The sequence below is a fragment of the Ambystoma mexicanum genome, chromosome 12, assembly GCF_040938575.1.
Source record: "Ambystoma mexicanum isolate Mex_15411 chromosome 12, UKY_AmexF1_1, whole genome shotgun sequence".
NCBI classification, from domain to species: Eukaryota; Metazoa; Chordata; class Amphibia; order Caudata; family Ambystomatidae; genus Ambystoma; species Ambystoma mexicanum.
This window is the reverse complement of record NC_090936.1, coordinates 191,171,183-191,183,307: the sequence shown is the minus strand read 5'-3', so window position 1 is coordinate 191,183,307 and position 12,125 is coordinate 191,171,183. Positions and strand designations below refer to the sequence as shown.

The following is a 12,125-nucleotide window of genomic DNA, read 5'->3' as shown; positions in this document are numbered from 1 at the left end:
CGACACAGTCATCCATGTCATGGGCCTCCCCGAGGCACCAGAGGCAGGCGTTGTGCGAGCCTGTTACGGACATCTTGGACCCACAGTCCCCGCACTCCTTGAACCCCAGACGCGGTGTGGAAGACGAGGTAGACATCATTCACGAAGAAAGACTTCACTATACGAACAGGTTTGAAGAACCGAGAAAGAACAGAAACTCCAAAGAGTCGAGGCGCACCGAGATCTCTAAGCGAACACGTTCGCGGAAAAAACAGAACTGAGGCTACGGGCGTTGTGCGTCCTACTTATAACATCCAGTGACGTCGGCCGTCGGAGGAGGTCCTCGAGGGCGGCGTATCAATGTCATCGATGCAGGACGCAGACGCCGAAGATTTTCTGAAGCAGCACAGCTGTGGTGATTACTGTCATAGATATGGAATACGTCGGAGGACCCAATCCCCTCGAAAAGGGGTATATTGGCCACTTTTTCTCCCTAAAAATAGGCAAATACTCCCAAAAAAGAAAAAATAGGGAGTATAAATTCTCCCAACAAAAAATAGGAAACAGACATGTAGGACCTTGTGCTCCTGCTTTCACCCACACAGCTCTGTGGATATGTTTGGACAAATAGTGAACATAGTACCACAGGAAGGTGGTTTAAGTTACTTATCTGTAACTATTGTTCTCCAGCATCGGTCTGGAATGGATTCACATGCTCATGAATATTCCCTGTCGTCACTTTAAAACTGTATTTCTCCTCTAAACCAATCACTGTACTCTGGGTCATACTGCCCCCATCCAATGACAGTCCTCTCCCTAAGCCCCTCCCCTGGCAGCCATCTTCAGATTTGGTAAGCACGTGAAGTGGCAGTATGATCAAGAAGAGCCGAAGAGGGGCCGGAGGGAAGGTTCACATGTGAATCCATGCCAGACCCACGCTGGAGAACAATAGTTACAGGTAACTAGCTTAAACCTTCTCCAAAAGGGGGTCTAGCATGGATTCACATTCTCATGAATAACTAATACATAGCAGTACAACATTACACAACCAACAGAATTAATTAACGCCAACCTCTGTAACAGGCTCACCTCAAGCGAACAGGTTGTGTAGCACTGCTTGGCCGACTCTGGACTCCTCCCTGGAATCCCTGTCGATGCAGTAGAACTTCTTGAAGGTGTCCATGGACCTCCACGTAGCAGCCCTGCGGATGTCCTGCAGAGGCAGACCAGACAGGAATGCCATCATTGCAGCGATCACTGTGGTGGAGTGGGCTCTCGGAAGGCCGCGCAGCGGTCGGTTCACCAACCGATAACAGTGCGTGATGCAACCGGAGAGCCACCTTGAAATGGAAGCCTTGGACAAGGCATTCCCATGGTTCACAGGACCAAAGTTCACAAACAGTTGTGAAGTCTTCCGAAAACTGCCTGCGTGTGTCACGAAGAACTTCAGGGCACAAGCAACGTGCAGCGAGTACAAGACCCTTTCCGCCAGTGACAAAGGTTTTGGGACAAAAACAGGTAACACCAAAAGCTTGTTAAGGTCGAATTCCGACAGAACCTTTGGCATGAAAGATGGGTGCGTACGCAGTACCACCCTTGATTTGTGGGAAGTCAGGTACGGTTGCTTGCAGGATAGGGTCTGCATCACACCTACACGTCTGGCAGAGGTGACGGCCACAAGGAAAGCCGTTTTCCACAAGAGAGACTTGAGTGGGGCCTGATGCATAGGCTCGAAGGCAGAACCATGTTGAGTTCCCACGCCGGGGCAGGAGCCTTCACCAGCGGGAAAGATCGGAAAAGTCCTTTGAGAAACTCCTTGCTTACTAAATATCGTCCAGAAAAGTCACCACCATGATCGTCTTCCTCGTGGCCTCTCGCCTTTGATACAAGAAACCCTCATTCTTGGTTTCCTCTGGCACCAGCTGGAATAGCTCAGAGGCCCGGGCAACTATGGAGTGGATCAAACCCACCTCACCCGGCAGGGCATCCAAATGTGTCAACTCGCCGTCCGCTGCAACAATGTCTTCGTCATCATCCGTTGTTGTGGCTGTGTCTGTTCCTGTACCTGTGTCTAGGTCTGCTGGGGGAATTGGGTCCCGATGTGGTGGAGGAGGTTGATATGGGGGCATCAGATGAAGCTTCCTCTTCTTCGGCGGAGGCTGACCGGTGACCTGGGGGAACAGAGGTGCCAGAGGCATTCTCATCTCGATCTCTGACACCAAGGTGTGGAGAGTTGAGAGAATATCCAAGGAAATGTATCTCGGGTGAGAAGACAACACAGGGAAACTAGGGCCTGCACCATCATCTTCCTCGTCATCGTCCTCGTGGAGTGTATGCATGGACTCCTGGACTTCGTTGTCCTTGGACAAGACCTTCATGGCTTTGGAGATGACCTAGGAGGGCTGTTTCTGGGCCTCCTCGCCCCTCCCTTTTCCCTCCGTGAGGGTTCTGGACCGGGACCTGAGCCGCTATCTTCACCCCTTCTGGTGCACCTTCAGACTTTTACAAAATCTCTGCAGTGGTGTCGTGCCGTGGGGGCAGGGATACTTTCTGCGCCGTGGGGAGCCACCCTTGTAGGATCAGTGACCTTAGCTACCGTAGTAGTAGCCGTCGACGCAGTCACCAACGAGGTCTTTACCTGTACCGGTCGAGCCTGCATAGGCTGCGCTGCCGCCTTCTACTCTGTCCGCGGCTTCTCAGATTTCTCCCATAGCTTATCCAGGGTAGATGACTTCCTCTGTAAAGAGGAGCTTGATTGTAGACTGGCAATGGAGGCGTAAGGTGATGCTCATCGCACCCTATCGACCTTGGATCCGCTTGCGTGGTGAACCCGGTGGACTCGGACTTGCGGATCTTTGTCTTATCTTGGGTCCCCACGGATGAGGCACCCTCAAAGGACTTAGAAGACCGCTCCTTGGACGGGCCAATCTTGGACGAGGCATGACCCTGCTCGGAGCATGGGTCAGAGAGCTTGGTGTCAAACCATGCCGCCAGCCTACTATGCCTGTCCTTCAGCGTTTTCTTGGAGAAACTGAGGCATATCTCGCTTTCTACCTCCTTATCGTACGAGTGTAGGCAGTAGAGGCATTGTCGGTGCTTGTCTTCCACAAAAACATTCCGTTGCCCGCATTTTGGTGCAGGGCCTGAAGAAGGACGTTCCCTCCTCCTTCTAAGATGCCTTTGAGAATCTTCAATGAATCCTAGCCCTTGAGGGGCATAGAACTTCATCGACAACAGTTCCTCGCTGTCGGCAGATGAAGGAAAGAGCACACAGGCTCTTTGAAGCAAAAAGGAACTTTTTCTCATTGAAAAACATGTAAGAACGTACAAATAGCTTGGAGAGCAAACTTAAGGACTCCCAACACTGAAGCGGACTGTCATTGGATGGGAGCAGTATGACTCAGAGGAGAGTGATTGGTTTAGAGGAGAAATACAGTTTTAAAGTCAAAGTGAAACTGATTTTTCTTTTACTGAGGATTCCCAGCCTGAAGATAGGGAATATTCATGAGCATGTGAATCCATGCCAGACCCCATGCTGCAGAACTACTAGTATTACTGCCTGATTGGAAGAAGTAAACAAGTATCTTTTAATGTGTATGAATAACTAGTTGCAAAGGAATAATTATTACAAAAACATCTGTTTTACAGGTAAAGAACAAGTTTCTCTCTTACCTGGTATCGTTATTTCGATGGGATGGTCCGACGACGTATTCCATATCTATGACAGTAATCACCACAGCTGTGCTGCTTCGGAAAATTTTCGGCGTCTGCGTCCTGCGTCGATGACGTTGATACGCTGTCCTTGAGGGCCTCCGTTGAGCCGACGTCACCGGATGTTATAAGTAGGACGCACGACGCCCGTAGCCTCAGTTGTAGTTTTTTCCCCCAGAACGTGTGGCACCAAACCACTGCCAGTATGACCACAGAAAGCCTTGCGGAAACGTAAGCTGCAATCGCATAAGAAATTCTGTAGCGGGGCAGGTAGGGAGGGAGCGATATGGAATACATCGTCGGACCATCCCATCGAAAGAACGTTACCAGGTAAGAGAGTAACTTGTTTTTCGAGGGGATTGGGTCCTCCGACGTAGTCCATATCTATGACAGACTCCCAAAGCAGTACCAACGTATGGAGGAGGGAAAAAGAATTTCGAATATAGAAATTTAGAATGCCCAATCAAATTGAAGAGTAAAGGACCGCCTTGCCAAAGGCCAGATCCTTCCCATGATAAAATCTAGGGAGTAGTGTTGTACAAAAGTATGGACCGAAGCCCATGTGGCTGCTTCACAGATGTCACGAATAGGAATACCCCTCTGCAGGGCAGTAGATGCAGCCATACCCCTATTAGAATGGGCCCGTAAGCCTACCAGAGGGTCCTTACCCACCAGGCGGGAACATTCAGAAATTGCCAAGATAATCCATCTAGACAAAATCTGCTTAGTAACAGCTTGTCCCAAACGCCTTCCAGCGTAACCAATAAAGAGCTGATTGTCCACTCTGACCCGGGACATGCGTGAAATGTAGAAACTTAAAGCTCTCCTAGGATCCAACCTATGGAGCCTCTCCTCTTCCTTACCAGGATGTGGAGGAGGATAAAATGCCGGAAGAATAACCTTCTGGCTTAAATGAAATTCTGACACCACCTTCGGAAGAAAGGAGGACCAACTCTAAGGACAACCCTGTCCTTATGAAACACAGTGAAGGATGGCTTAACTGAAAGTGCCTGCAACTCACTCAGTCTGCGAGCGGAAGTAACTGCAACTAAAAACACAGTTTTAAGGGTTAACAGCCTCAAAGGACAAGAATGTAAAGGCTCAAACGGAGCACCCATAAGGAATTTCAGAACAAGGTTCAAATCCCAACCAGGCACCTGGAAAGGTGACGGCAGAAACACATTAGTGAGTCCTTTGAGAAACTGAGAAATTAAAGGAATTTTGAAATAGAAACACTCCTCAGACGAGCGCTTAAATATAGAAAGCGCCGCAAGGTAACCTTTAACAGTACCCACTTGCAGGCCCCTGTGGGCCAACGAAAGCAAAAAGGACAGAACCACAGGAATGTCACATGAAAAAGGATCCACATTTTTAACCCTGCACCAGTCGCAGCACTTTCTCCAACTGCAACGGTACAGGGACTTGGTTGCCGGCTGTCCGGCCGAAAGCAACACCTCCATCACGTCTACAGGAGGACCCAATTCTTATACCTCAGCCTTTCAGAAGCCAAGCGTGAAGGTTGAGGGATCTGACCTCTGGATGGAGAACCTGACCCCCTCCTCCCGTGAGAGCAGATCATCTCAGTAGGGAAGACAACGTGGAGGGCAGATGGACAAGTCGAGAAGGTCCGGGTACCACCTCCTCCGGGCCCAAGCAGGAGCAATGAGGATCATCCGGGAACCGATCCTCCGCAGCACTTGCGGGATGACGGGGACTGGAGGAAACGCGTACAGCAGTGGGAAGGGCCACTCCACCACGAACGTGTCTCATAAGGCTCCTTTTAGAGGAAATTCCCGCGAGCAGAAACTTTCGCACTTCCGGTTCACACTGGAGCCGAAGAGATCTACTTGAGGGGTCCCCCAAAAGGCGAAGATCTCCAGGAGAAGCTCCTGAGCCAGCTCCCACTCGTGAGAGATCGCGCTCTGCCTGCTCAGTGCGTCTCGTTTTCGTCTCCGGCCAGATGAACCGCCGAGATCGAAACTTCCTGCTGGATGGCCCAGAACCAGAGCTGCATCGCCTCCCTGCACAGAGGAAGTGACCCTGCCCCCCCTTTTTGTTGAGGTAGTGCATGGCCACTGTGTTGTACGTCAGAATCAGGACATTCTTCCCTCGCACAGTCGGCAGAAAAGCCTTCAGGGCAAGCCTGACGGCCCTCAGCTCCAACAGATTGATATCGAGTCTGGACTCCGATGGAGACCAACGACCGCTGACTGTCAACTTGCCGGCATGCGCGCCCCATCCCGTGAGGGATGCGTCCGTCACAATAGTTACCTCTGCCAGGGTAGCCAAAATGGAGCCCCCTTCATCAGATTGCCTTCCACGGCCCACCACAGAAGGTCCTGGGCGACCGAGGGCAGCACCTGAACAGGGTCCGACATCCTGCCGGAGGACGGTGACCACTGCATCTTGAGGGCCCATTGTAGAGATCTCATCCGCAACCTGGCCTCTGGCACTAGAAGAATGCAGGATGCCATGACGCCGAGCAACCTCAAGAACTCGAACACCGGGAGACTCTGGGCGTGTTGAAACTTGTGCACCATCTGCTGAATGTGAAGAGCCCTCACCTGGGGAGGAAAACACTGCCCCAGGGATGTGTTGAGCACTGCTCCGATGTACTGGAGCCGCTGGGTTAGTGTCAAATGAGACTTAGTTGAGGGAGAAGCCCAGCTTGTGAAGGGAGTGGCAGGTGACGGACAGATGATCCAGGTCTAGCCCGGGAGAGCGCGCCCTGATCAACCAATCGTCCAGGTAGGGGTAGACGTAAATCCCCCCTTTCCTGAGATACGCTGCCACCACCACCATGAGTTTGGTGAAGACCCTTGGGGCGGAGGTCAATCCGAACGGCAGGACCCGAAACTGAAAGTGCGAGTCCCCAACCACGAACCTCAGGTACTTCTTGTGCTTGGGATGGATCGGCACATGAAAGTAAGCATCCTTGAGGTCGAGAGACACCAACCAGTCCTGAAGTTGAAGGGCCTGGAGGGCTTGAGAAAGAGTAACCATCTTGAACTTGTCCTTCCTGAGGAGCTTGTTCAAACCGCGCAAGTCCATGATGGGTCTCAATCCCCCGTCTTTCTAAGGGGAATACCATCCCTTGTTCCTCTCTGCTACAGGCACCAGTTCTATGGCACCTTTCTCTAGCAGGGACTGAATTTCCTGCGCAAGGAGCGGATCCGGACACTTCAAAGAGAGATTCCCTGGTGGATTGTCGTGAGGCCTCTGCCGGAAAGGATGACAGTAGCCGTGGGCTATGATCTCCAGGACCCACACATCTGAAGTAATGGCATGCCACTCTACAAGATGCTGCGCCAGCCTTCCCCCAACTGGTGAACCATGGGACATGGCCTCATGACTGAGCTGAAGCGGCTGCGGCAGTGCCTGAGGGCAAAGAGGCAACTGCCCGAGCGGGCTTGGCACCTCGAGCACTCTGTTTTCCACCTCTGGCACTCCTACGGTGGCCCCTTTGACTTGCAGCTCCTCTCGATTTACTAAGTACTGAGTAATATCGAAAGGAACCTCCCCTCCATTGCTGTCCCCTAGGACGAAAAGGCGGAGGTTGGCGAACTGCAGCCCTCAATGACTATGCTGCAGCTTTTGAGGCCTGCAACCTCTCAAGGCTCTCGTCAGCCTTGCTGCCAAAAAGATGTTCACCATCAAAGGGCATGTTGAGGAGCCGGGTTTGCACATCAGGCGCAAACCCCGACTGCCGCAACCACGCAAACCTGCGTATTACGGTGCTCACCACCATGGACAGGCTGACACAATCCGCCATGTACAGACCCGACTGAACGGACTCACACATAGCATCCTTGCCATCCTGTACAATAGCAAGAAAACCATACCGTTCCTCCCCTTCGGGAATATGTTCAGCCGCCAATGAAATACAGTTCCTCAGAGTGTGCATGAAACGTGACAAGGCACACACGGAGTTGGCTGCCTGTAAAGCCATACCCCCTGAAGAAAACACTTTCTTCGCCCAGCCATCAAAACGCTTGTCGTCCCTATCAGGAGGGATGGTAGTGTACGACGCCTGCTTTGCTGGGGCCGTAGCCGCCTGCACCACCAAACTCTCCGGAGTGGGGTGCGTGGTCAAGTAATGGGGGTCGCTACTGGCTGGGCGGTATTTTCGCGGCAAAGATTTGCTTACTGCCGGGAGACTCTCTGGGGCAGTCCATGCCACCGCCACCCTTCTTTGCAAAGCCATATGGAAAGTCAGTAACAGGTCAGTTGGAGGACCTTGGTCGAGGATGTCCGTTAGGTCATCCTGCAGAAAATCCACAGGTGGTGCAGACCACCCCAAGTATTCCGTGACCCTCTACATAAGGCACCGGTACGAGGACTCGGCATGGGTGCCAGGCTCAGGCCTACATAACTCCACCTCCGGAGAGGTGTCCAGACTACTGGCGTTGTGCAGCGACTGACGCAGGTCTTCAATCTGGCTATGACCAGACAAAATCTCATCAGGCACCTCCTCAGGCACTATACCTTCCTCAGACCACTCATCCCCTTCAGAAATGTAATCCAGAGGTCGGAAGGAGGGCACAGAAAAAGGGACAAATCATTTTTTGCCTTGGCCAGAGCCTTTCTGGGGGTTCCACCGTGCCACGGGGTACCTCCAACAAAGCAGCCTCGAAAGGCATCGAGGACGTCGACGGAATCGGCGTCGACAACTTCGATGGCATCGACACAGTCCTCGAGGGCGGAGTCCCGAGCGTGTCCTTCCACAGCCTGGGTGCCGATGGCGTTGACGGCTTCCTCAGAGGTGGAGCCTCGAGAGAGTCCCTCGACGACCTCGGCGCCAAAGGAGTCGAAGTCTTTCTCGAAGACTTCACAGGCTCTGACGGTCTCGAGGGCGTCGAGGACCGGGACCTGGAACGGGCATGCCTAGAGCAACCAGCCTTGTCCGACCGGGACCTCGAAGGCGCCTGGTGGGTGCAACGACCGCCCGAGCCTGAAGGCACACGAGTGCATCTCTATCACGCTCACAGCTGGCGTCTTTCGACGATCACGGACGGAACGGAGCCCTGCGACTGAAAAATCGCCATCATCTCCTGCCGGAACGAATCCCATTCCTCAGGAGTGGAATGCTTGTTACGACAAGCAACCCACTGATGGGCAGAGTCCTCGGATGAGGACGGGGAAGGCGACATGTGACTGCGCTTCCGTGAGTGCCTCGAAGAGGCAGATGAATGGCGAGACCGACTCCTGGACCGAGACACCCCGGACTCACGATGACGATGCAGAGAGTCGCCCCTCGAATCGTCTGTCGAAAGTCCAGTGTATCGCGACTTCCGGGAGTTGGCCACCTTACCCACCAACAGCTTCTTCTTACACTCCCGCAAGGCCTTCGATGTAAGCGACTGGCAGTCGACACAGTCATCCGTATCGTGGTCCTCCCCGAGGCACCAGAGGCAAGCGTTGTGCGTGTCCGTCAACAACATCTTGGACCCGCAAACCCGACATTTCTTAAAACCCAACCGCGGGGTGGAAGAAGCCGAAGACGACATGTTAATACACAAACGAACAGGTTCGAAGAACCGAAAGAACAGGATTCAGTAGAACTGAGGCGCAGCGAGATCTCCGAAGCGAACACGTTTGCGGAAAAAACAGAATTGAGGCTACGGGCGTCGTGCGTCCTACTTATAACATCCGGTGAAGTCGGCTCGACAGAGGCCCTCGAGGACAGCATATCGACGTCATCGACGCATGACGCAGACAATTTTCCGAAGCAGCACAGTTGTGGTGATTACTGTCATAGATATGGAATACGTCGGAGGACCCAAACCCCTCGAAGCATTTTTATAATGCTTATAAAATACTAAGATTGGGAATTGGACTTACATTTTTACTCAAAAAATCATTTTACTCCTAACTAAAAAAAAGTAAAGAGTAAAATAGTAACGCTTCAAAATCTTATCTGGTGCACTGACAAAAAGAATGCTTTAAAGACCATAAAATATCTAAAAGGCCACCAGTGGGATGGAGTGACTTTGCAATATGATGACTAGGGCATTGTAGGTCTACACTACAATCAGTGGGTCAAGCAGAACAACTAATGTGTCATTGCATCTAGTGACACAGTATAGAGGAATTTATTTTCTAACAAAACACCTCTGGCTGACATTATGCCCAACGGAAAGGGCTCTAGTTAGATTGATACATTTGTATATTATACCAATTGCCCCTTTGCAGCAGCTTGCTTGAAATACAGTGTAGTGTACTATATATGTTCCTGTAGCCAGACAACAGAACAAGCTGGTAAACCCACATTGGACGTCTATACTTTTTTTACACTTGTTACAAACCTTGCCATCTCTTTTTCAAAATTCTAAAGCAAAACTTTGAAATGGAAATTGGGCATAATACACATTGGAGTGCTGAGCATATTATTGGCTCAAAGGTCTGTATAGAGACCATTGGTGACATGCTGCCACATCAGCCAGTGCTTTCCATGTCCTGAACAAGCAGTAAAGGCAAAAAGTGTGCGAATATGATAATCATATGGCATTTATAACGTGCCTATACACAAGTGTTTCAAGGCGCGAAGAGGAAAGAGAGGGGGAACAGAGGGAAGACAGACAACGATCTTACTAGGCCAGGTGACATTGAGATCGCGCAAGTGCAGGGGAGGGTGGGAGGGGAAAAGTGCAATGGGGAGTAGAAGTGCAGTGCAGTACCAAGGATAAACAGAACAAAATGAAAAGAAAAATCCAGGAACATAATATGTAATCGTTTTATGTATCTTTTACCAGTTAAAAGTGCAAGAGCAAACACCAATTTAGGCTAATCATTGCTTTAACCACATCATTTTCAGTTCTCGGGACTCCTAGTTCAAGGATTAATTTAAGCCTGCTTACCATCTTCATATCTCTAGAATGAACAAGACTTGGTTTGCCACTCAATATGTCCCAAATCTTCACATGTTTATCTGCAGACGACGTCACCAGGCATCCTTTCACTTGACTGCTTAACTGTAGACCTGAAAAATATGAATAGATAATACATTAAAATTAAGTATTCATTTCACATTATTAATATTGCTAGTACAAGTAAAAACCATGGTTGTATACTAATTGACCTTTTCACAATTGACCTCGGGAGAATTTACCTAATTTAAAAGGTCAATTAGGACATATATGCGGGGGAAACCCCCCCAACCCCTCCCCCAATCCAAAAAATCATGCAACCCCCCCACCCAATCCCCTTATATTATTTATAATCCAAAACCAACCCAATACATATATAAAATTAATAAAATAATATAAAGGTCAATTGTGCAGAAGGTCAATTAGGACCACTATAATTAGGTTAATTAGGACAAAAGTTAAATTGTAAAAGGTCAATTTGGGTAATACCAGAACCATAGATGTTACAATCAGCTAGTTCTGCATACAGAGGATGCATTCACCAAAAAATCAGTACATGTTACACTTCATAGCAAATACTACACTTTTGGCCTTTCAGTCCCTCTCCCCTTCCCCACTTTTGCATGCATAGGGTGTAAATTTTCTGGTATGGAGAGGGACGGGAGTACTTTTCTGAAGCATCTAGGAAGCTTCAAAGCACACAAGGCACCACCCTTTCTTGTGCACTACTGGCCATCCTCATCCAAGAAATAGCCATTGTGGCATTCACTCTGCCCTTTCTCTTGGTTACTAGAGGAACAATACCTCCGGAAATATTCTTTCTGATGGATGTTCCTGCCACGGATTCCTCATTTTAGATATATCTTCTTGCGGCAGCAGATATCAAACTTTTCCTCAGCAGTCATTGCAGCAAGGTCCCTCTGCAGTCTGTGTCTTCGAGGCCAAACATGACGTTAGGGTCAGTACAAATAGCCCACACTGCACCCAGTTTCCTCAGTTACTCCTTTTTCTGCCATGCTCAGCCACGTTGGGGATTACGTGTTATAGGAGGCACAACTTGTCAGTATTTTATCAGGAGGGAGCTCGCTGATTGCAGGCCAGGAAGAGAGGGCGGTGAGAAATCCGTGGGAGGACCATCCATCAGAAATAACTTTACCGGAGGTGAGTAATTTGTTATTCTAATTGATTGAGTACAATCAATTAGACCGGAGGAGTGCAAGGCTCTGTTGAATCAGTTTGCCTCCCTGTTCTCACTGACACCAGGCTTGACCTTTGGCGCCAGCTGATATTCTCACTGGTGACAGTCTGCCTGTCAAAAGCAGGGGTTACATAATGTCATATCTCACATAAAGGAAGAGGACAAGAAGATGCTTGGCCTCTGGGTTATTGAGCCATCTACAAATCCATGGCTAGTCCAGTTATGCTTGTGCCAAAAGCAGGAACCAAAGAGTTGAGATTCTGTGTGGACTAAAGAGATGTTAATGCAGTCACCACGACTGATGCCCATCCTTTACCCAGGACAGATGAAATGGTAGACAAACTTGGTTCAGCCAGGTTCCTCAGTACATT

General features: G+C 50.1%; 1 protein-coding gene across 1 annotated transcript in view; it reads right to left on the bottom strand.

Moving 5' to 3' along the window:
* PWP1 (PWP1 homolog, endonuclein) overlaps window positions 1–12,125 on the bottom strand; it is a 429,968-nt gene that overhangs the window by 55,815 nt on the left and 362,028 nt on the right. The window contains exon 13 of the mRNA XM_069628279.1: window positions 10,548–10,669. Within this exon, the coding sequence (XP_069484380.1) occupies window positions 10,548–10,669 (122 nt within the window). The remainder of the gene's footprint in view (window positions 1–10,547; window positions 10,670–12,125) is intronic.